Source organism: Balaenoptera borealis (genome assembly GCF_965194805.1).
Source record: "Balaenoptera borealis genome assembly, chromosome: 18".
NCBI classification, from domain to species: Eukaryota; Metazoa; Chordata; class Mammalia; order Artiodactyla; family Balaenopteridae; genus Balaenoptera; species Balaenoptera borealis.
The window spans coordinates 17,221,828-17,247,798 of record NC_138877.1 but is presented as its reverse complement, the minus strand read 5'-3'; the positions used below and the strand labels follow the sequence as shown (position 1 = coordinate 17,247,798).

Sequence of the window (25,971 nt, the reverse complement as noted above, 5' to 3'; positions counted from 1 at the left end):
GAAAACTCTGAAAATCAAGTAGGAGTTACCGTTTTGCAAGAAACATTTGCATTTGTAAGGGAAATCTCCACTTGTGTAAGGGTATCTCCCTGGATGCAGCAAGAAGAGGAGGATGACCAAGTCTCTGGAAACTCTTATCGATGCAGAAAGCAGTGTCTTAAATCTGCATCACAATCCTACCCTTGTTTACTGTGCTTTTCCTGGTAGCTTCCCACAACTGACTCTCCCTGCCCTCAACATCCTCTTTTGTCTTTAGCTGAGGGTGGTATTTAAGGTGAGGGCTTCTGCCATTTTGGAGAGTTACTCAGTTTTCCTGGGTCTCTCCCATGTATACATGTTATTAAACTTTTGTTTGATTTTTTTCCTGTTAATCTGTCTCATGTCAATTTACTTCTTAGACCTGGCAGAAGAACCTGGAAGGGTAGAGGAAAATTTCTTCCTACTTTCATTCACCCAGCAAATATTTATCATACATTTACCATGGCCGTGTACTCCTAGGCTCTGGGTAGACAGTGATGAGCAAGAAAAGAATATTCTTTATTCTCATGCTTCTTTTTTTTGGCCGAGCCACGTGGCTTGCGGGATCTTAGTTCCCCAACCAGGGATTGAACCAGGCCCTCGGCAGTGAAAGCACTGAGTCCTAACCACTGGACCGCCAGGGAAATCCCCCTCATGCTTATTTTCTAGTGGGCGAATCAAATTGTAACCGAGCAGGACCCTCTGGGGCCTTCCCTGGACAGACCCCTCCTCTGTACCCTGTGCTTTAGCTCCTCTCTGAAGTACCTAGATAGTAGTATCTGATGCACATTTCCTGAGTCGTTTTACAGATGCTAAAACCCACACCAAATGGAAGATGTTAACTGCTTGATGACCATGAACACATAGCCAGCCAGGCCTACTGGAGCCTAAGGATTGATGTTAACCGCTGTGGTACCGCCCTGTTACCTCACCATCAGCCAATCAGAGAATTGTGCATGAGCTAATCACAAACTCTGCCCCCACCCCGCCCCCCTTTAAAAATGCTCTCCTGCAACCCATCAGGGAGTTCGGGGGAGTTCGGGCTTTTTGAGCACTACCTGTGCCAGATTACTTGTCTGGCGCCTTACAATAGTTGCTGTACTTCCCTTCACCACAAGCCAGTGTCAGTGGATTGGCTTTACTGCCTGTGGATGAGCAAGTTTGGTTCGGTAACAAGAAACACATTTACAAGTAGGTAGATCAGATAGCAGACTGTGGCCGGTGCCATGAAGGAAATACATGAAATAACAGATAGTGCTATTCCTTCAGAGTCAGCACTTCCTGAACCTGCCGCCCTTTGCCATGTGGATTAGATACCTTTCCTACATGGCCTTAAATAGATATAAAATAGCTTGCAGCTCTTATCAGGTACTGTTTTAATGATGTTTCTTTGTCTGTCCACATGGAGCTCCTGCACAGAGCCTGGCACATAGTAGATGTTCAGTACGTGTTAAAGAAATGCATGCAGGAATGGATAAATAATTTATGACATCTTTGCAGATTGAGTGTAAAATCCCTTATAACAAGGAGTAAGATGTTCAGTACATTGGCAAAGCAGGAAAAGGTTTGGGATCTTGAACTCTCCCAAGCTATGGTTGATTGATAGGTTTTTAAACAATAGTGATGATAATCACAATACTATTGTTGGCAGTTATCCAGTGCTTGCTGTGTGCCAAGCACTGTTGTCAAGAACCTTACATTTAATCTTCAGAGCAACTCATGCCATAGCCTCTAATTATAATTGTCTTTTGTTCACTCATTAAGAATTCTAGGCTAACTTAAAGATACCTCCCACTCAAATGTTCAAAGTGAACTCATGATACTCCCCCAAATCTGGTCCTTTTCCAGTGTTCCTCATCTCAGTGAATGACAGTGCCATCCATGCAGCTGGACAAACCCAAAACCTAAGGAAAGGCATTCCTTTCTTTCGTCTTCTCTATCAGTTAACATGTATTCAGATCCTGGTAATAAAATCCACTAAACAGTGGCTTAAGGTAAGAAAAAATCAGATCATCTCACAAACAAGTCTAAAGTTAGTCTAAAGGGTTGGTGGGCCAATGGTGTTTGATGTCAACTTTTTTTTTTTTTTTTTTTTTTTTGCTGCACCACATGGCTTGGGATCTTAGTTCCCCAACCAGGGATTGAACCTGGGCCATGGCAGTGAAAGTGCCGAATCCTAACCACTAGACCACCTGGGAACTCCCCTTAGCATGTCAACTTTTATCCTCAAGCTTGTTTGTCTCATGATCAAAGATGATTGCCTCAATTCCAGGCAAAGTCTTTATTGATTCTGTTCATTTTTCTTCATTCTTTTTCTTTCTTTTCCTCAGACTAGGTAATTTCAGTTGTCCTATCTTGAAGTTTGCTGATTCTTTTGTCTTCTCACACCTATCATTGACCATTTCTAGTGAATTTTTCATTTCAGCTATTGTACTTTTCAGGCCCAGAATTTCTATTTATTTTATTATATAATTTCTATCTCTTTACTCATATTCCCTAATTGTTCATACATCCTTCTCCTGATTTCCTTTAGTTCTTTGTCTGTGGTTACCTTTAGCTCTTTGAGCATATTTAGATAGTTAATTAAAGTCTTTGTCTAGTAAGGCCAGTTAGTGTTTGGACTACTTCATTGGTGGTTTTTGTCACTTTTTTCCCTGTGAATGGGCCATTTCCTCTTTCTTTGCATACTTTGCAATTTTTTGTTGAGAACTGGATATTTTATTTAATTTTATTAAAAAATGTTTTGATGTCTAGAAATATTTTATTTTTTAAACTTATTTTTAATTGAAGTATAGTTGATTTACAATGCTGTGTTCATTTCTGCTGTACAGCAAAGTGACTCAGTTATACACATATGTACTTTTTTTTAATATTCTTTTCCATTATGGTTTATCCCAGGATATTGAATATGGTTCCCTGTGCTATACAGTAGGACCTTGTTGTTTATCTATTCTATGTGTAAGAGTTTGCATCTACTAACCCCAAACTCTGAGTCCATCCCTCCCTCACTCCCCCTGCCCCTTGGCAACCACAAATCTGAGAACTGGATATTTTAAATATTATAATGTGGCAACTGAAAATCACATTCTCCCTCCTCTCTAGAGATTGCTCTTGTTACTTGTTGAATGCTGCAGTTGTCTGTTTAGTGACATTTTCCCAACTCTTTCTGCAAAGACTATATTTCATGTTGTACGTGATCATGTGATCATTGAAGTTTCTGTTCTTTTATCTCTGAGGTCAACCTGTGATTTCTTTTTTTTTTTTCAACTTTATTCATCTATTTATTTTTATTTTTGGCTGCATTGGGTCTTTGTTGCTGCGCGCGGGCTTCCTCTAGTTGCAGCGAGTGGGAGCCACTCCTCGCTGTGGTGCGTGGGCCTCTCATTGCGGTGGCCCCTCCCATTGCAGAGTACGGGCTCCAGGCACGTGGACTTCAGCAGTTGTGGCATGCGGGCCCAGCAGCTGTGGCTCGTGGGCTCCAGAGTGCAGGCTCAGCCGTCATGGCGCATGGGTCCTGTTGCTCCGTGGTATGTGGGATCCTCCCAGACCAGGGATCGAACCTGTGTCCCCTGCATTGGCAGGTGGACTTCCAACCACTGTGCCACCAGGGAAGTCCCAACCAGTGATTTCTTTTAATGCCTGAATTTCATAAAGGAGAAAAAGGTCTTCCTTCCCTTTAAATTCTTTTGGCAGACATCGCCCAGGAAACGTTTCAGACCTAGGGGATTGAAACAACGGCCAGTATCTTCTCTAGTCTCTCAGTGAACTGCCAGGCAAATCAAAACACGCATCCCCAAATTTTGGAGGACAGGGTTCCCACCCTGGTACCTGCAAGTCACTCCATGACCATGGGCCACTGTCCCCACAGCTGCCTGCTACAGGGATGGGGCATGCATGATGGTGGCTGCAAGTAAGATGTGAAATTCGTTGACATAATACCAGCTTCTTCATCAAGCATTCCCATGGATGCTGCAAGTGTCTAACTAGACTTTAGAATTCTGAGACAGTGATTCTGACAGCTCAATAGTTGATTTGGTACAGGGACTGATTCTGGGAGCTTCCTATTCTGACATTTTCCATGATGTGACTCCTGTATTTATTCTTGTTGAGATAATAATCTCCATATTAAAATGTTGTTTTGACATATATTATAAAAAGAATTTAAGTGAAGGCTGGTATGATATGTGTATAAATAATGTATGTATTGAATTATTTCTTAAGAATTATTTTCCATTATACCATCTCACAAATTGGCTGGTTGGCCAAAAAGATGGAGTTTTACATGTATCTGTAGTGGTGTCACTATATATCACTACATCGTATCTTATGGCTGTGCAGAGAAAGTGGCATTTCTTTATTGTGTCTGTAGTTAGTCTTTTTCTCCTATTCTGATGGGGAGACCCGCTGATTAACTGGGGAAGAAATCCAATACAATTTAAAACTTAGTCTAATATGATGACTTAAATAGTCTATTTAGGTAGTGTCCAGCTCTCTCTGAGATTAAAATTCTCAGTGTCTGCTTTTTACCCTAGGATGGTTTAAGGGTGTGGGGTGAGGGGTGTGGTGTATATGATCTTCTAGCAGCAGTGGGGCACTGTTCGTTTCCCTTGGTTTGATGTTTGCTACTTCCTCTGGTCTCTGGGGCAATGTCCCTTTACCTCCTAGCTGTGTTTGCCTTGCGTGCGCGTGCTGGTGTAATTCGTGGTAGGGCCTTTCTGGTTAGTAAGAACCTCCCAGTAACCTCTGGTTCATTCTCCCTTTGGCCCCTCCTCTCTGAGCTCTCCTGGATGTCTGCTGTGTCTCTATCTGGCCTTCTAGCCTGGAACGTCATCCACAGCCTTTGCTGCGGGATTACCCTGTTCCATGGTGGGTTGCATGGCCAGCCCTCTAGCCCAGTAATCTTGAGTCTCAGAGTTTACCATTGCTTGACTGTGTTTGCAAAAACCTTCTCTCACGACGATGCCGTGGCCTGTAAGACTGTGAATTTACTGTGTCATCCTTCCGTGTGTGTCAGATGTTGCATATTGCTTCATTTTACCTCTTCCTACTCCCTTCCATAGTAAATCCTAATTACTCCCCAGGGAGATGAATGCTTCCAACCGCCTGGGGCAAAGGCCATATACTCCGAGAGCAAAACAACTACAAAAATAATTTTTAAACACTATCACACGTGTGTATATAAATATATATGAGGATAAAATTTAATTATCCTCAAATATTTAATTATAAGAGTCATATGTAATTTTAAATGTATACAGCCTTAAATTTAAGGAACATAGGAATATGCCTTTAGAGAGGCATAAATGGTGTGCACGCACATTATGTAATGTGTATATATATAATTAAAATATATATGCATGTATTATATAGAGATATGTTATAAACATATATGTTATACATATTTATATGTAATATATATTATTAATTATAGCAATGTAGTTATGTCATATATACACACACAGCTGACCCTTGAACAACACAGGGGTTATGGGCACTGACCCTCTGTGTAGTCTAAAATCTGCATATAACTTTATAGTTGGCCTTCTGTATCTGTGGTTCCATATCTGCAGATTCAACCATTCGTGGATTGTGTAGTACTGTAGTACATATTTGGTGAAAAAAAAATATGCTTATAAGTAGAACCATATAGCTCAAACCCATGTTGTTCAGGGTCCACTGTATATATAATTAAGAGGTTTGGTTTCTGTCTATCAACACTCCCATGACCAAAAATAGCGTGATTTAACACACACATTTTCTTTTGTTGCAGGACTGTTCGTGTGTGGTTAAAGAGAGACAGTGGACAATATTGGCCAAGCATATACCATGTGATGCCTTGTAAGTATCTGGATCTCTGTCTTTAAAAATCAGACATGGACCCCAACTCCCCTTCCTTCCCAGATTGCCTTCTCTGTATTTTCTTGAGTAGAGATGCCTGAGGGTTGGGATTATCATTATAATGGAAAGTACCTTGTTAAATCATTCTAGCTCTCAGTATGTAAAATAAGAAAATTGTTCTGAAATTGACTATATATGCACAGTTTCTGAATAAGATTAATGGAAGGACTACAGCACCTAGACTCCTTGATTACACAGTCTCCCTCTCTTTTCCAATTTTTTTGTAAAGTACTTCCTTAGACAACTCAAAATTTTGTCCAGTGATTACATTTGTGAAGTAAATTTGTTCTTGCATTATTGTTATATTATTTATTCAAATTCAAAACATTCAGTGTTGAACATTCAGTTCTGAAAAGGATTTGCTTAGGATTGAAACGTTCTGATTAGAAGTCAGTCTTATTTCCCCAGAATCTTATGTGAGAAATATGTCCTTGCACTGATAAATAGTGAATCTTTCAAATATACCTTTAAAAAAAGATGACTGATTCTTACATTCTTGCACTGGCAGAAGTTCCCCTGCAGGGAGAGAGCTGGCTCCCTTAGATACAGAATTTCTTTTTTGTCTAGTGTTTTGTTGTTAAAATTACTGAAGTTTAATTGTCCTATTCCATATTTATTTTCGTGTAAAATAATTATTTAAACTTATTATCAGTTATATTATGAAATGATTCTCTTACTCCCCTTCCTTCAAATCTTAATTGAAATTGACATGCTAGAAAAATGCCCCAGGTTTGTGGTCTGGGTTCATGTACCCTCTGGCTTCCTGCAGTGTGCACCTCTTCCCTTCATACCAGTATCCCAGTTTGAGTAGTACATGCCACCACGTACAACCAAAAGAAATTCATGCTACGCTGTAGATGTGATTAAGTTTATGCCTCTGGCAAAAGAGTACTGCAATAACTTAAACAACAATTTTGCCTGTTTATGAACAAATACATTATTAAGGATGTAATGGATTTCTCTGATTTTCAAATTTGTCTTTGAGGTTTGCATTTCTTTAGAATTGTAGTGAATAGATGATAGTCCGTCATTGAACCAAGCATCCCACTCTACATTAGTGAAAAGGCAGCCTGTAATTCCAAGTGCTTATATTTTCCCCTCATCGGTCATGCTTCCAGCAGACACCGTTGCACAGCCAAGACCCTGGGGGAACTTCCTTTTAAGCCTTGGCAGTGATGAGGGTTTAGGTAAATGGAAAGGGAAAGGAATTCTCTGATTGATTTTTTTTTTTCTCTCATTTTTAAGTGGTATAACCAGTCTTATCTACGGTCTTTTTCATCACACTTGACATAATATCTAACAGGACGAGATGGCGAAGTCCTGTAGTCCAGCAAGTTGAAGTTGACCCCAGAGGCTTATCGTTCCCATATGACTGCGAAGATAGAGGAGAGGCGGACGTGGGCAGAGTGACGAGGGCTTGGGGATGGTGCACAAGGAGTCGTCTTCTTCTTTTTTTTTTTTTAATTAATTAATTAATTAATTTATTTATTTATTTATTTATTTTTCGTTGCGTTGGGTCTTTGTTGCTACGCGTGGGCTTTCTCTAGTTGCAGCGAGCAGAGGCTATTCTTTGTTGTGGTGCGCTGGCTTCTCATTAGGGTGGCTTCTCTTGTTGTGGAGCACGGGCTCTAGGCACGCAGGCTTCAGTGGTTGTGGCTTCTGGGCTCTAGAGCGCAGGCTCAGTAGTTGTGGCGCGCGGGCTTAGCTGCTCCGCGGCATGTGGGATCTTCCTGGACCAGGGCTTGAACCCGTGTCCCCTGCATTGGCAGGCGGATTCTTAACCACTGCACCACCAGGGAAGTCCCAAGGAATCTTCTTGAGATGGACGTTGATACTTGATAGGAACCTCTTGAAGATGCGGGATCCTAAGCAGTTGCTTACCCACCCCCTCCCCCATACACACTTCCATACACATTTGGTGTCATTCTCTAATGTTCTCTTTATTTGAATATCACTGAGGATACAAAGACACCTTAAGTTGTATTTTCATCCTTTATTAAGCTGTATCCTTGATTGACTAAAGGCTGCTGTAGCTCTTGTACCTGGCATAGGTGCTCAGTAAAGAAGTACCTATTGCAGACTTGAATCTGATAATAAAGATGAGTTTCCCTGAGAATATTATCATACATTTTCCTAAATGACTGAGCATGATCTTTGAGAAGGACCCTCTAATTATTTGCATAGTTTGCCTATGGCCTCCTACTAAAGGGAGTAAAGCAGGGATTACTTTGCTATTAACATTTGGTCTGTGGACCAGCAGCATCAGGGTCACCTGAGAACTTACTAGAAATGCAGATATTGAGTTTCACCCCAGATCTACTGAATCAGAATCTGCATTTTAATAATATCCCTAGGTGATGTGAATGCCCTTTTAAGTTTAAGAAGATTGCCTTTTGGCGTTGTCTCCAACATGCTGATCTATTTACATATGTTTATATCAACACATGTGAAGCCTCATGCATATATAGTGTTTCTTTGTAAATACATAGATATAAGTACACGCTCTAGTTGATCAAATATTTACTGCACGCCGACTGTATACAGGCCATCAAGCTAGGTGCCAAGAGATGCAGATGAACAACGCGTGAATGGTCAAGATGATTTCTGTAATCTTTCATTGTTGGATGGTTCCATCTACCGTGGAGAGGGGTAAAAGAACAAAAGCCTGCATTCTTCACAGTTGATCAGAAATTGGCTTTTATTTTCCTAGGGGTCATATGCATTCAGATAACATAGGAACTGAGCTCTGAGCAAGACTTTAAGTTTTGTTTAACTTGAGAGAGGCAGAATCTTATTGCACAAGGAAATAGGCTACATTTTCATGTCAGTTAGAATTTATTCCTTTTATTCATTTATTGAATTTCCAAAGGGCTTTTCTATTTTTTTTTTTTTTTTGCAATCCTTTCTATTGAAAGGTGTTTTGTTAAGAGGTTACTCAGTATGATCCCTAAATAACGGTTATGTGGTATTAATTACAAAGTAAGTGGAAAAGTACAGTATATCTGGAGGCTATAATACGGACACCGCAAGGCAGATATGACCATGTTGTGTGTTTTTAGTGGTACATAATGGGTAGTATTCCAGATCCAGAAAAAAACAAACAGAGAATATCTTGTACATGCAATATATGGTTTATCTGTTTATTTTGTCCATTAAAATACCTTAAAAAAAAGAACCGAATTCATAGAAACAGTAGAAAAGTGGTTGCCAGGGGCAAGGAGGTGGGATGAATGGAATCTGGGGATCTAGTGTATAACATGGTGACTATAGTTGATAACACTGTATTGTATGATTGAAATTTGCTGAGAGAGTACAACTTTAAAGTTCTCACCAAGAAAAAAAAAATTAAATATGTGAGGTGACGAACGTGTTAACTTGATGGCAGGAATCCTTTCACGATACATACCAATTCATCACATTGTACACTTCAAATATCTTACAATTTTATTTGAAAATTATACCTTAATAAAGTTAGGAAAAAAAGTCACAGAACCTGAAACAAACAAACACTGGAAAAAAAAAACCCTTTTAATATAGGATTTGTCAGGACTTCCCTGGTGGCTCAGTGGTTAAGAATCCACCTGTCGATGCAGGGGACACGAGTTTGAGCCCTGGTCCAGAAGGTCCCACATGCCGCGGAGCCACTAAGCCCGTGAGCCACAACTACTGAACCTGCACTCTAGAGCCCACGAGCCACAACTACTGAAGTCTGCGCGCCTAGAGCCCGTGCTCCACAACAGGAGAAGCCACCGCAGTGAGAAGACAACGCACCACAGTGAAGAGTAGCCCCCGCTTGCCGCAACTAGAGAAAGCCCGCGTGCAGCAACGAAGACCCGACGCAGCCAGAAATAAATAAATAAATTTATTTAAAAAATATATATATATATATGTATATATATACATATATATATATATATATATATACACATATATATAGTATTTGTCATGTTCTGGGTAGGATAGTAATGTTTTATAGCATTGAGAAGAATTTGAAGTTGATTGGAGGGAAGGGATCAGAAGGCATTAGATGAGAAAGAATGAACAGTGAAGGCCAAGTTTGAGGGCAGGAGTGAGCCTGAAAGGCAGAAACTGCGTGAACTTCAGAGAGTGGTAGGTGAGAGAAAGATGAAGAGGAGACTCATCACGATCAAAAACCCAACCACTGCTTTGGGGGTGTCCTCATACCCTGCCTTTTCTGAGAAACTCCTGCTTCCCCTCCAGGAGGGATCCAGGAGAAACCAAATGTGCCTAGTGAAGGCTGTTTGCCCTGAGTCAGTCTGATTTTCCAAGGAATTTAGAGTTTGGAATAGGAAATGCTAGTCTCAACCTAGGCTGGTCCCTTGAGCTGGGAACACAGAAATGAAACAGCTGTGAGGCATTTGTGTGCCTGAAGAAACAGTGAAAGCTGATGCCCTGAAAAGGAAGTGTGAATCAGGGAGGAAGGATCACTTCGCTCCAGAGCGAGTGAAGCCTGAGCAAGTGATGCCTTAAGGTTTTCTTCCTCATCCTCCGAACCCCCAAGCCTGGCTCTGCTTCTGCCTTTGAGTTCAAGAGATACCCTCTGTCTTACTGCCATGTGCCCATTTGCGCTTGAGTCCATGCCAGTGGGCATCTGCGACTTGTCACTGCAAGTATCTGACTCAGCCTTGCCCTGACTGTACACCTCCCAGTTCCTGTCTTTTTACTTTCTCCTGGATCTGTGATCTTTAAAGAGGAAGAACCGAGCCATGCATGTCCCTATTGATGCCTCTGCGGTGTTGAGCTGAAAATAGTGCGGGAAACGTGAGGACAAGTAAAGATGAAAAGCAGAAAGAAATATCCTGTTTTCTTTCATTTCTTTGGACAGTACATTCAACTAATTTTAAGTGTTTCTTCCATCCAAACCCCATGCAATGTACAAAGGTAGAGTGTTTAATACTACAGGTGATTCCCATCTTCATGGTGTGTACGGTCTAGTGGGGGAGGCAGACCTCAGATGAGTACCGTGCATGGTGCATGGTGTGGTATAACCAAAGAAGTAGGTGTAATGCGCACATGGTCACAAAGGGTTCCCAAGCAAGGTCTGTTTTAAACCCTGCTGTCTACAGAGAATTTGGGGTTTCCTATAAGCTGATTTTTATGGATAAGTGAGAAATAAGAGCATATCCTTATCAAATATTCTTTCAAAAATAATATCTTCTTGACATATCTCACGTAGTAGCTGGAAAGTAGCCTATGACATGATCAAGTTACAGCCTGCCCAGCTGGGACCTGCCTGACCTTGGATACCAGAGGGACCTTCCTGAGGGTACAGAGTTAAGGTTTCAGTTATAGCCATAAATGTGATTATTTGTTCCAGGCTTCTAATAGGTACCATTTCAGCCACCGCGTTTTGCATCACACTACAGAGGAAAAACAACACATGAAAAGCACAGACATTCCTATTTTCATGGTTGAGTTATTTTAGATTTACTTTACCAACTAGGTTTGCTATTCATGGCATCAGACAAAGGAGTGGAGGAGAGAGCGCAAGCAGGAGCCAGGGTGGCAGGTGTTTGAGATTTTTCTTACTCTGCGGTATTGGGTATCAGGTCTGGGCCTTTATTGCCAACTTTTCCCCTATGGAGAATAGTTAAAGCAACGTGGCTGCCAAAGGTGTAGTGAATAGGTTAAGAGGGCCAGCATCTCAGGCCTGAGTGAGGGTTAGGCAATTGGAAAACCTCTGTGGATTCTGTCATTGCCAGGACAGGCAGGTGGAATTTACTTTGGCTCCTAAGCGTTTATGGATTTGTCCCCAAAACAAAACAGAAGGTGGTTTTTCAAAGGTAATTACAAATGAAAGGTACACCTAATAACTAAAATGACCGATTTTGTCGTATTTCCAGCTCTCTGCCTTGGCCTGGCGTGATGGCATTTGCCCAGTCTGAGGCTGTGGTTGGGCCCCTTCAGTTTTCCCACCACTGTGGCCACTTTATCATTTGCTCACCTAACTTTTAAAGCATAGAATCTCTACTCAGTGAAGTAGGTCAGACGGAGAAAGACAAATACCATGTGATTTCCCTCATGTGGAATATAAAGCACCAACAAACAAAATAAATGAACAAACCAAATAAAAGTAAACACATAGATACAGCGAGAAGAGAGTAGTGGTAACCTGGGGGAAGGGGAGGCAAAATGGATAAAAGGGATCAACTGTATGGTGACAGACAGAAACTAAATTTTTGGTGGTAAACACGCTATAAGGTATGCAGAAATAGAAATATAATTTTGTACACATGAAACTTATGTAATGTTATAAACCAGTGTTACCGCAATAAAAAATACATCTAAAATTTTAAAAAAGTTTAAAATTTAAACAAATAAATAATAGCTAAAAAATAAACAAGTATAGGAACCCTAGTCCTCACTGAAAAACTTAATTTTGCACTCTCTGCTTTCCAGTTTTTATCAACAGCCTGGTTGAGAGAAAGGCTGTTTATTATTTACGGTGGGCAGCATGAAGGACATGCGGTTGATTATTCATCTGTATCCTGAGATTTCCTGCTTTGTGTCAGCCTTCTGCAGAAACGCCTTCGTTCACTATGCCCTCAGCGCATATTGCTGTGTGTATACATGAAATGCTTTATCTGCTTTTGAAGTAGTTGTCTACCATCGTGCTCAGCGCCCCTTTGAAGAAACACCAAGGGAGATTACTTTTCAGGTAGGAGAGCCAGAAACCCTGCCTTTCTCTAAGGCAGAACCTCCCATCCTGTGTGCTACAGCATACTGGGATGAGCCAAATGGATTACAGGCCCCGAGAACTGATTCGTTTAGCTGGGCAGGGGTGATCCAGTCATCTGGGCCCTAGCAGTCTCTTCCATTTCCTGCAGGGACTGTTCACACCTAAGTTTCTGTGTGTATCATGAGGGGAAAAAGGTTAGGAGGAGCAGCTCTAAGGAACTGGTACGTAGTCCTTATGGGTAATGTGAAACATGGGATCTGTTATATTCCCAACGGATTTTTATTTTGATTTTCTTTCTGTTCTTTTATATATATTTTCCTTGCTCAAGACTTTTTGCTTATTTCTGTCGTTTGTTTTTATTGTATCTGCTTTTAAAGCCATTTCCAATTCTTTGTGAAATGAGGTGGGGAATGCATTGAATAAGTTATCTTAGTTAAGACAAATAGAGTGAGGCAGTTTGAACACAGTCTTACTGTTTACATTAAATTCACCGAAAAATATGCATTGTTTAAGATTAGAGCATTCAGAATCGCTTGTAGGGTAACACCTGTGCCTGGGTGGGAAACTGGAATTTGATTTTCATTTCTGCTACCAATTTGCTGACTCACTTCGGGCAAGTCCTTTCATTTTCTCTGCTCTGAACCTAACAGATAAACTGTCCATTTTCTTTGTTCTCAGATTTTGGTTATATGTCAAATAAGTATTTGTAAAGTACTTTCAGGTTCTTGGAGTTACGCAATGTATACTGTCATTGCTGATCTTTTTTTTTTTTTTTGGCCACGCCATGCTGCTTGCGGGATCTTAGTTCCCCGACCAGGGATTGAACCTGGGCCACAGTAGTGAAAGTGACGAGCCCTAACCACTGAACCGCCAGGGAATTCCCCTATCATTGCTGACCTTAACGCAGAGATATTAGGAAAGATTGGCTAATTTGTGAGGTTGTGGCTGGATTGGTTTTCTTTTCCCATTTGTTGGAACTGTAGTCTTAGAGCAACTTGAAATTGAGAATTTAGAAAATTAAAATGATTAACATGTTCATATTGATATGTTTATATTTGGGATGGAAATGAGTTATTTTGTATGTAAATCGCAAATGTTAATTTTCCCATTGGTGAGGTCCAAGGATTTAGGACAATGGAGGTGGTTCGTGTGCTGTCCTACCCCTTCTGCTGGGTTTATTGGAGCTTGGGGGGAAATTCATGTGGGAAGATTAGTGATTGAAAAGTATTTAAAATAATGAATTTGGTATTTCTGTTTTTATAAGATAGTGATTGTTTGGGTGACTTTTAGACAATATCTTTAACTCAGTTGAGGGAGTTTTTTGGCAGTGGGGGTTATGTGTATAATCGGGAAATGCTCATCCTGTTGTTTAATTTATATCTTTTTTCAGATAACTTCTTGGTTCCCAGCTGTGAAGTCTGTTGCTCCTTTGTTGGTTTCTTTTTGGTATAGGTTGTATTACAGAACCATGTGTAGAAAACAACTTGTTGTTTTTACTATTGACATTTCCAAAATTAATAGTATATAATCTGGTCTTTTAATTCTCTGTGTACCAAGAAGAAAAGGTGCCCATGGAACTTTGATATTTAACAAAAGTGAAGGAAAACATAAATTATCCAAACTGAAGACAACAGATATTAATTAATCTGAATAATTATAGCATTTATTTAGCATACTCTTATTTGATTTTCATCTGACAGAGTAATTTAAAGCTTACTGTAGTTAGATCACTTTACTGTAACTTAAAACCTCTCTGGGAGAAGAAGGGACCACTGCCAACTCACTGTAATTTTGCTGATGTTACTCAGACTAAATTAAAAGAAAACAAAGGGTTAATTTCAGTTGAATGCATAAAATGCTTGATTTAAACAAAAAACCCTTCTTAATGCTAGGCAGTTGAAGTCCTAAATATAAGTGTTCTTAATAAAGTAAAAGATGGGGGGCTTCCCTGGTGGCGCAGTGGTTGAGAATCTGCCTGCCAGTGCAGGGCACACGGGTTCGAGCCCTGGTCTGGGAGGATCCCACATGCCGCGGAGCAAGTAAGCCCGTGCGCCACAATTGCTGAGCCTGCGCGTCTGGAGCCTGTGCTCCGCAGCAAGAGAGGCCGCGATAGTGAGAGGCCCGCGCACCGCGATGAAGAGTGGCCCCCACTCGCCGCAACTAGAGAAAGCCCTCGCACAGAAACGAAGACCCAACACAGCCATAAATAAATAAATAAAATTAAAAACAAAAAAAATGGGCTGAATATTGTAAACCTAATAAATATTATCTTGTGACACACAGTTGAATGGAACAGTGTCCATGAATTAAATCTTTGCTTTGTGGTGATGGGGTGCTCTTGGTAAGCCTCTCTATTCAAGGCCCTCTTATCATAGGATCCTGACATTTAACTTCACCAGGATGCCTTTGACACCTGAAGTTTTATTCACAGAAGTACTGTTGCTTATTTCAAGTTCCCACCAGCACATCCCATGAAGATTAGTGTCTCCTGCCAAATAATGCCTTTGGCATTGTAGAGCTGTCAGAGTGATTGAAATCCACAGTTCAACCTTCAACAGAACTTGTGTTTATTTGAGTAAAGTTCAAACCGATCAGCAAAGGACAGGAAATAAATTAGTCATAAAATGAAAGAATTATAGGTATAAATAATAGAAATTGGGAAACTTTCCCCCAAATAGAAGTATTTTGAGAATGCCTCCTCTCAATTTACATTTTTTAAGAAAACAAAAGCAATATTTTTTCTTAGATGGCCCGTGGGATAAAAGTGTTAGAAATACAAGTAGCCAGTTTCTCTCTAATCCACTTAATTATTGCTCTGTTGAAGTTGATGTTGGTTTCAGGAGCTCATTTTTGCCTAGGGCTCATATCCTGAGCTTTTCCCCCTTCAAATTATATAGTCATTAATATAATCACCCAGACTGGTGTTTCTGTTTATTTTCACCCTCCCTAAATTTTAAGCTGAAAACCTGCCTTAAACTAGAAATATTTCATTTTTAAGAAACACTCAGTATTATGAAAGTGTTTAATTTTAAAGATAAGATTTTGACAGGCCATCAAGGTCTAAAGTCCTGACACTAATATAAGAGAATATTATTTCCCATTACCGATAGACCCCTACAAATTTCTTTCCTATCGTATTTGTACTTTTCATATCTTGCTTCCTAAAATTTTGCCAAGTACACGTCTTCTGATTGTCATCAGTCTGAGACAGAACGGAGATGGCAAATCTCGATCAGATAGCTTGGAAAATGAGAATTCTTCTCTCATTTCTAGATGAGAGAAATGTATTTCATCTAGAGTTTTGGCATGCAGTTTTGATAGTAGGAGTCCGTAGAGGGGAGCTGCATTGTAATTTTGTAGTCCTGGTTGGCCACTGTGCTCGGCTTGTGGAGAATGCAGTTTTAAGGTGGGAGGATAGAACAGCCTCTCAGCCAAGTTCATCTCTGACCTGAACTTTTAGCCATCAGAGAGACCCAATTATTTCTTCATCGACTAACAAATTATTAGCGTTATAGCATTTAAAGCCGAATTCTTCTTTGGGAAACATCACATCTTTGCAACCTGGCTATAAATATTGTGTTTAAATCATATTTTGTTTGTTTCCTACCTTATTCTTCCTTCCAAAGGATCCCCTTTACCATTTGGTCATAATTACCATTACTTTACTATGTTTTGCCAGACAGTTTTGCCCTTTGTTATTTTCTTGCATGGATGGATAGGCGCTTATTTTGTATGGGCCATAGCACTGGTCTTTCAGAGGTTGCTTTTTTCATTAACTTCTGGTGAGTTGAAGTTAGAAGGATCTCTGTGTCAATTTATCTACTCCCCCAACACCCCAAAAGAAAGACATTTACTATAACAACAAATGTGGGCATTAGTATTTCTTTCATTTCTTTCCTCCTTGGCCTTGCGGGGCCTTTGGGTAACCAATGCAAGCCCTCTTCCTATGGGAGTGTCACAGTTGGGAAATGGTTTGAGGACCATCGTAAGACTCACCTACCAAAAGTCTTTACACACACACACACACACATATACACGCACACACACACAACAGGGTTGCTTGGTGTTTTACCATAATGCCTCTTTGAAGGCATGTTTATACCTTTGGGGGCACCTGGGAGGTAATGCTCTCTGTCTCTGGCAATCCCCTGTCTATAACCATCTGGGTTCAAGCATATGGGTTCTGCAACAACAGAATTTCTGTTAAAACTTCTTTTGTTTATGGTCCTTTATAGGAAAAGTCTTTCCTTTTGAATTCTGGTGGCGTTTCTTACTATCAGTATAAAGTGATGTGGACTAAGGAGGTGACATTGGGGACAAGTTTTATATTATAGGCCCTATATATAGTTGGTGTCACAATCTATAAATTCCTGATGGCAGCTATAATACCTTATATATCATTGCATCACATGCCTTGAACATAGTAAGCATTCTAAATTTTTGTTGAAGAATAACAAGAAATTTAGTAAATGGGGGAAAAATAAGGAATAAAGAAATAGCAATGATGATTTAAGGGTAGCCTGTGCAGTATTGTAAAAAAGTCTTTTAAATCACATTCAAAGATCAGTGGGTTTTCTAATTATTATATAACCAGGTAGGAACTTTGGAGTAAATCATATAGGAAATACTTTTATATGGCCAGGCAGGCAGCTAAGTGATAAGATTTTTCTCGACTATGTGTAGCCATTTGGGCTGCAGTCAAGTTTTGCTTCATACACTCATGCTTATATCTTAATAAATTGTTAGATATTTTAAATTTTTGACAGGAGTAGCAAAATAATAAGTAAAGACAATGTTATAGGAATAATCTCAAACACAAGAACTGTGTTTAGTTTTTCCAGGTATATTTTTATGTGTGTATGTACTTTATGTAGTACCATAATCAGTGTATTTTTTTCTTTTGCTTTTTTCCGCTAACATGATAGTTTTCCATGAAATCATTAAATTTTAATCCTGCACACATGTTATGGGATTATGACACCTGGTGTCTTAGCATCTGTGTAGAGATTTTGCCAACATAGTTTATAGGCCAAAGGCAAGTAAGACTGGCTTTCTTAGGGCAGTGCATTAAATATCGTTTGATTGCTTTTTTTCCAGCAGTGTTCTTTTGGGAATCTAGTTTAAATTTGTGGCTAAACCAGAAGAAGATATTCTGCTGGTGGAAGTTTGCGGTGGGCGGGGGGGATTATATTTTACATATTTCTATTTTCTAAATATATCATGTTTGAAAATTAGAAAAAAGTAAGTACTTTATGCAGTTTAGAAGATTTTGTAGTTGTGGTTCAGGGGCCTTTTATAGAGAATTAAAAAAATGTTACCAAGTGATGTGTTTATCAAGTGGTTCTGTTAGTAGAACTTGAAGTTCTTTTATAGTTTAAAGATAACCTAAGTTGGGTATTTGAATATAGGACTGTGCGTTTGAATTATGTCTTTGAACCTCCTCCAGCTTTTTTTTCCTGTGTGACCTTGGGTAAGACATCTAATCATAACTGAAAAGTAAGAATAAAAACACTTGATGCCGATTATGATTTTGATGATGGGTAGTTCATGACCTACAGCGCTACTGTGAAGGTGCGGGGAGAAATTTAAAAGTTATGTTGAGGCCTTTAGAACACTATTTCAGTATAGAATAAGTTGTCGAAAGGCCCCCATTCTGATGAACAAGCATAGACAGAGAAAGCTGGGAACCGGAAGCTGACTTGGCCCCTCGTGGCTTCCAAGCACGCTTCGTTTACTCAGGCTTGGTGGTACTCAGGAAGTCAGTCCTGCAGAACTGGGAGACCCTGCCCAGGACTGAGTGAGCTGACTCACCTGATTTCTTTCCTCTGGAGCCGGGCCCTGTGTCGAGTTGGTTCTCTTTTAGATTGACACAAAGCCTCCGTCTTTTTCCAATTGGCAGCCTCCAGCATATGCCTTGAGTACTGAGACTAAAAGACTTCTGTTACTCCACATGCCCCAAATCAGTTCTGAATAAAAAAATAGATTTCTGTACTTGGCGGGGCGGGGGGCGAGGGGATAATAAGAGCTTTCTTTAGTTTCCTTAGTTCAGAAAAAATTGGTTATTTCCATTAAAGATGGGGTTTGCTTGGAAGAGATAGATTGGTGACAGAAGGCTTATGCAGCACAAAATATTGTTAATCTAGTCAAAGCAAATTTAGACTTGATACTGACAGAAGAGCCGAGACCACGCCCCTTGGAACTTGTCCAGTTTGAGAATATCTTATTTGTTATATTCATTAAAAGGATAACTGAAAAACTAGGGGTTAGTTGTAAAATTACTGTTTTTATTTTTTGGTGAGTGGGAGTTAAATGAACTGTTTGTCAGGAAATTGTGGGGAAAAAACTAGTCATACACTTTGAGCTAGTCACTCCTGAATCCATGAGAATCATCGTTTTGTTAATTTCATCAACATGTTCATTTCTTTCAGCTCCATGTTCATGCATGTCTTTTAACCCGGAAACAAGAAGACTGTCCATAGGTCTAGACAATGGTACAATCTCAGTAAGTACACATAAATAAGATTTTCAGTTGAAATACTTCCCTTCCTGTGGAGTATGTATATGTGTCTTGTGATGAGAATTATTTATTAGTTTTTTTTTTTTCCAAATTAACAAATTAATTTTCTTGCTAAGTTAAGTGGAAATTGCAGTGCAGCAAATTCTGGTGAGGTGCAGGGAGAGCTATCATCAGTCTCAGCTTAAATGCTGACGAGATTCAGCTTGACTTACACGCTCACAGCGGCTAGAATAGTAGGGGCATTACCAGGCCACGGAGTGAACTACATGATCTGTGGGTTGGCGAGAGCAAGCTGTGATACTAGTGACTTTGATCAGATGGTTAATCGTGGTGTCACACGATTCCCCACGCAGGTGACAGAACACGAGGGAAATGGCTCTCTTAGACCTGAGTGTCTGATCTTGTCTTTGATACTTGATGTTGTCCTCCTTCCTCTTTCTGCTCCTCGCTGTCTTCCTAACGCCCTCTAGCAGGTGAATAGAATTCTGTCAGTTTGTACAAATTCGTTAAGAAAGCAGAGAATCTAGATTTTAGTCTGTCGGGTAGATCCAGATAAATACTAGACCCTTCGGTTATAGATCTTGAAGGAACTGAAGTGATCAGAGACTGGAATTTCAGGTTTTACCACTTAATCATATTTTTGCATATTTATTTTCAGCTAATATATTAACTAGTAAGACAGCTGACCTGGTAAATTCTCCGTTTTGGTATATTGTCCAGTATTGCCTTTGGAGACCCTGCTTTGGGACCTGGGAATTAGAGGACCCTCCTCTGGCCACACCTCCCCACAGGATGAGGGATCTGAGGGGCCAGGGGCATGTGCCCAGCCTAAGCCCTCACTCCGCCCACCCCCATGCTCTGGGTACCTGACTCTGGAATTTCCTGCTCCCAGACAGCTTAGGGCCTGCTTCTAGGGCCTGCATGGGCCTTTTCCCTGGGTCCATCCAGAGGAGGATAAAACTAATAAATGTACCCTTAGCCTGAAGGGTGCCCCAGGGGCAATGGTTTGAGGTGAGTAGGTGTCCGCACGTGTGGGCAAGGCCCCTCAAGGTGTCGATAGATCTGGGAATGGGAAAGGAGGTGTGGGCTGGCCCTCCCGTGTCACCACACTATGGTGTGGAACTTCAAGAGGTCTAAAAATTCCAACTTTGTACCTGTGCCTCCAGGTGGTTGAAGGTATATTTGTCAAGATTGGAGGAAGAGACCATATTTAATAGTTTAACTTGATTTATAACTTTTACATATTTAGACACCTGGAATGTGGGTCTCCATTTCTAGTCTTTACCCAACCCCCCTGAGGGGTCTGAAGAGGTGAGCCTGACATTTGCTATTTGATCTTTAGTCAAAACACTTGTTTGGTGATCTTTATGGAAATTTTTAACAATATTGTTACATATAAATCAGTCCATTGACAAATATTTATGGAAGTCCTATAAGATCTAATGCATTGTAGATCTGTAAAACCTGTGCCTTAGGAGGACGGAAGAGAAGATCATGATACAGACCTTTGTCTTCTTTAAGGGGAGCCATTTTTAATAAGTGGGGTGTATGTATGATAAACTTGTTTTTAAAAGATAAGGGGAGATAACTGGATTGTTCAATGAACTGAAGTTTCACCACAAAGGAAAATCTGAAAAAATGAGCTGAGATCCATTTATTGCCCAGCAGTTCGTGCAATAGTATGTGTAACACTCACTGTCCGTGAAAAGCCTTATGTGTGTATAGCATATAGGTGATTCTTTGTATCTTTGAAATCAATATAAGGGGTTAGTTGGTACCGATAAATTTGGCTTTGAAGGCAAGTTGAGAGCAAACTAAGTTATGGAGAGTTCTGGCTATTTATTGTAAATAAGAAGAGAGGCTGTCTTAGCCATTATTTCTTTAGTAAATGAAACTGCCAGAGAATCAGAATTTAAATCAGGAACTGGACTAAAATGATTCTCTAGGTGTGTCAGCTCGGTGTTGAGATACCAAATCTTACCTTACCCGATCTTCTAAAAAAGATTAAGGGCCTGGCTTGTATGAAATAATTTCCTTAAAAGTATTTCTTCTACGTTGCTGAAGAAGATGAGTTGTATAACCTACCTATTCTCATCTGAAGAACTGTAAAGAGCTCTGAGTTAGGGAACGATACAGTGAAAGAACAGGGTGTTTAAGGTTCAGAATTCTCATTGATCACTACAAAAATAACCGGTTCTTTACTGAAAATGCTTATACCGAGTCTCAGCTGTTTAATAGTTTACTTTCTGGACGTGAGAAATCCTTTTCAGAGACTATAAGTTTTCTGTTCCTTGAACATAGCAAATACATTTTGGAAGAAATACTATTGGTTAACTTATTTTGAAGCACAGAAAGGAGGAAATTGGAAAGTAAATCCTTATTTCGCTTTATTTTACTGAATAAAAGAGATTTAAGAGGCAGTTAACCTTGTGTAACTGAGTACTGTATTAAAGATGAAGTAGAGATAACAAATACAGACCATTCTTTCAGAAGTTTGGCCACAAATGGAAGGGGAGAGAGGGAGGGTGAGTGCTAGAACAAGATATGATAGTAGATGAACAGCAAGAGGGTCCAGAACGATTTCAAGAATTTAGCTTTGGGAAAGAATGGGGAGACTTTCCATTTTTAGGATAGGGAAAGAAAGAGACAGTATTGAGATGTAAGGGAGGAATGACCTTTTATTTTTCTCATGAAGTAGCAAGTTAGATCACCTACTGAGAGAAGCAAAAATGTAGGTGGTATATTTTCATGTCTATAACTTTTGTTCTTTCTGATCGTGTAGCCCAGAACCCACTTCTGCCATCTTGGTCTACAGTCCCGATTATCTCTCAAGGTCTTGTTCACATGTTATCTTTTCATTCTCTCTCTCTCTCTCTTTTCCTTCCTTCCTTCCTTCCTTTCGACAGGTGGGTCCTGAGACCTCCCAAGTAAAATTAAAATTAATCACACACAGTACTCAGTAGGTTAGTTATATCACATTGCTTATTTAACCTGTTTTGTAAAAAGTTTTCAAGTCTGTCTCCTCCATTAAATTGTTGAGTATTAAGGAACTGGCCAGTCGTTTATTCATCTCCTCTCTCAGTGGATCTTAGTGTGGTACCTTGTGCATATTAGGGACTCAGTGAATAATTTGTTAAATAAGTTGTTGACTAAAGTATAAACACTATTATTATTAATATAGCTGGTTGTAATAAGTACCTGCTTAAATACTGAAATAGTTTATTGGTACAGTTCTATTGCTATTCAAAATGTTTTTCACAATGGAATTAACTTCCATAGGGGAAGAAGGTATGCCAGTAATTTAATTCATCCTGAGTTTGAGTTTTCAGAAATGCCTTCTGTTTCAATGTTGACAGAAGTCAGATTGTGCTAACTGCTATTCATACTGAAGCAGGACTTTAGATTTTTCTGTCATAAGGAGTCATATATTCTAGCCAACCAACAAATATATAAATATCAACTGTGTGAAGAAGATTATGCTCAATTCTAACATGTGGCTCCTGGTCTCAAAGAACTTATTCAGTTGGGGCAAAATGAAAAATGAAGTTATGAAATACCTAACACATAGTAAAAAAAATAACAGCAAAAGTAGCAGTACCCCAGTGAGTGTGATGTTGGCAAGGCAATGAGGTCAGATAAGAGTAGGAGAGAATGGTCTGGGGCAGCTCCATGGAGACTGGATGTGAGCTAGGATTTGATTAGCTGAAGATAGGAAGGAAAGGTATTTCAGGCAAAATGAATGGCATGGGGAAAAAAAAATGATGCTCATCTTTATAAATATATTTTTTCTTCTTCATCACAACTCTTAGGGTGCCAAAATTTTTATTAAAATCTTGCCAAGATAAATGCATAGTCACTGAAGATTTTTCGAACAAGGCCCCAAAATGATAAAATCTCTGTTCTTTGTAGATCAATTTCATACATGTGTTACGGGAAGTTTGATTGGGATGAGAGGAAACAATTGCTGTGTATAATGGTTAGCACTCAGGATAGAGGTTATTGTATAAAAATAAATGATATTGACCATGTATGGCTTTGTTGTTACTGTTTTGGTAGTTCTTGTGGTTATTATATTCTTAGAGTTCATATAGTTTATTCAAAGGAATGAAAGAGGAAAGAGAATAAACCTTTACTGAGCATCTGCTATGTACCAGGCACTCTGCTTTATATATATCCCCTCATTCCAGCTTCACAGTAATTCTATGATGTAGGTGGTATTACTCACATTTTTCGGATAAGGAGACTAAGGCCTAGAGAGTTTACGAGCTTCTCCAGCTCACTTAGCCAGGAAGCAGCTCTCATCAAAGCTAGGGACTCTGTGTGCCTTGAAGCCTGGGCTTTCTCCTCACCCCACGCTGCTGGCCAGGAGCCACTCCTGCGTCTGTTAAAGGCTTTCCATCCTTCCTGTTGCCTCATTTGTTTATGGGTCTGTCTCCTTCACTAGACTGTCAACTACATGAAGGCAGAGACCATATATGCTTCAGTGTTGTGTCCTGGGCCACTATAGATGCTTTGTAAAAGGTCTGTTGAAGGAAGGAGAGAAAGCATTTCAGTTCCCATCATCAAGGTGCTACAACCAAAGTTGGGCACTTAACCAGAAGGATAAACTTACTCTCAACAGTTGAGTGTTATTGTGTGCATTTACAGAGTGCATTGTGTGTTTAAATGACCGGTTTGGGCGTGTAGAAGAATTTGATGTCCATGCGCTGCTTCCTGAAATTAATAACATCGATACATGAAGAAAGCAACTAAAAAACCTAAGTAGAAACGTTATGTGTTCCTGAATGTTTGTGGGACTGATGGAAATCCTTGGAGTTCCTTTCCTTGTAGATGTGTCACTCTGGTCCCTGCCCATATCTTCACACTGGCTTCCTCTCTGTCTCTGTGTCTTCACATGGCCTTCTTATAAATCACCGTTTGAAGGGCTCACCCTAATCCAGTATGATCTCATTTTAGCTAATTACATCTGCAGAGACCTTAGTTACAAATAAAGTCATATTCGGAGGTTCCATGTGGACATGAATTTTGGGAGGACACTATTCAACTCAGTACAACTGGTAATAATATTGTATCTACAGAATTTCCCTAACAGTGTCCTAACAATTGATTAGGAAACCATTTTGTGAATGTGTAAAATGATGCCTTTGGGAAGAGGTACCTAAAGATATTAAAAGAGGGGGAGATAGGAAAAGATTAAAATTGAAAGGGACCTTAATTCTTCTATCTAATGCCACCTTCCCCTAGATTAAGTGACATGTATTAGGTAGGTCACATGTCAAGATGGTGGTGGCAGAACTAGGACTTCCTTGATCACTGGACAAATTTTCTTATCATACCAGGCTGATTTCTTCACACAGCTAGGACAACCCAGTTGCAAGGAATTGCCCTAGGATGGCCACTAATGAATTGGAAGCTTGTGTTATTCCATGCATCTGGCCATTGCTAAAAAAAATTTTTTTTAAAGAATTTGAGCCTTTAATGTAGCAAGGGGTTTTGGATGAGTTGTTTATTGTTATGGGTTATAATGGGCCTACAGGGACTGAACCCAAATGGTGAGGTCACGTTCTGCAGTGAAGAGAAGTAACTTATGAATAAAGCACTTCAGCTGTACCCAAGCTGAGTGTACAGTCGGGCCACTCCTGCTGGAGGGAAAGTCCTCTTAAAACCTTCACCTTGATTGGCTCAGAGACAACAGTGCTATAGCCGACTGGCTCCTGTTTGAACCATCATGGCACATTTCAGGTTTTGTACTTAGAGAAGAATTGATGTTGCTTCTGGAATTTCCCTGCCTTCCAGGATTTCTAATGTGGTACCATACATGAAAAGTATCCTAATCATGAAGTCAACGGAGGCTGGATTTGAAGACAGTTTCAAGAGGTCCTGTGTTCAGAGAAATGTGGACCTGGAATCTGTAGGGCTTCCTTTTAAACTCTTACATAATCTCAGTACTTACACTAACTTATGATTGTCTCATTCTCCCATGGTTTCTACCATAAAAGACAATCATTTCTGACTCATTTCATCACTCTATGGCCCTGGGCTTTCTAGTGTGGGGAGTTCCTTTTATAGACTGTTAGGTGGCCATTCTCTTCTGAGCTTGTGCTAATAAGTTATAGTAAACTTAAATATGTATAAATATATATCAATATTAAATACATACACACACATATATATATATATATATATATATATATATATATATATATATCTTTTTTTCTGCTTAGCAGAACAAGAGTCCCTGAGTGCTGACATGCCAGTTGCTTACTATTTATTCATACAGTATAATTCACTGAAGGTGGTTTTGTCAAAGAAGACACTTACTGTGATCATGGGAGTTGTGGTCCCTTCAGTTTTTGTGTGGGTCACCAACCTTCTCAGAACCTCTCAAGGACAAGCCTGTCTTTTCCAATTGTGTCATTGTATAGGTAGCCGTGTTGTCTTTTGTTCAGTACCTGAATGTTATCTAAAAACTTGGTCAAGTAGTACTGAATGCATATGCCAAGAGCTTTCTTTGGCCGCAAATTATTTTGTGGCACCTCCATTACAATTATGAATTTTTGAAGAACTTCTTGATCCCCCTTTTAGACCGATTCTGTAGCATGAATACTGGTAGGAACACCCAGATTGCCCTATATTTTAAACTGGGTGCTAAGGAGATCCTGTAGAGTGTGTGGTAGATTGAAATCATTTATACAATATCTACAGGAGGTATCTGCCACAAAGGATGGCCTCATTAGGGTCATTGTATTACTATTTTATTTATTTAAAAAATTTTTTTAGCCATGCCACGCAGCTTGCGGGATCTTAGTTCCCCGACCAGGGATTGAACCTGGGCCAC

General features: G+C 39.8%; 1 protein-coding gene across 5 annotated transcripts in view; it reads left to right on the top strand.

Annotated features, from left to right (window-relative positions):
* WDFY2 (WD repeat and FYVE domain containing 2) overlaps nucleotides 1-25,971 on the top strand; it is a 173,115-nt gene that overhangs the window by 66,643 nt on the left and 80,501 nt on the right. For 4 of the 5 annotated variants that reach the window (XR_014236943.1, XR_014236944.1, XM_082365592.1 and 1 more), the window contains exons 2-3: nucleotides 5,789-5,856; nucleotides 19,045-19,118. Coding sequence is in view for 3 of the 5 variants with exons in the window: in XM_082365592.1 (XP_082221718.1) it covers nucleotides 5,789-5,856; nucleotides 19,045-19,118 (142 nt within the window). In the remaining 2 variants the exon portion in view is untranslated. Of the gene's footprint in view, nucleotides 1-5,788; nucleotides 5,857-11,553; nucleotides 12,596-19,044; nucleotides 19,119-25,971 lie in introns of those variants that run through there. The other variant, XM_082365594.1, reaches the window with a different exon arrangement.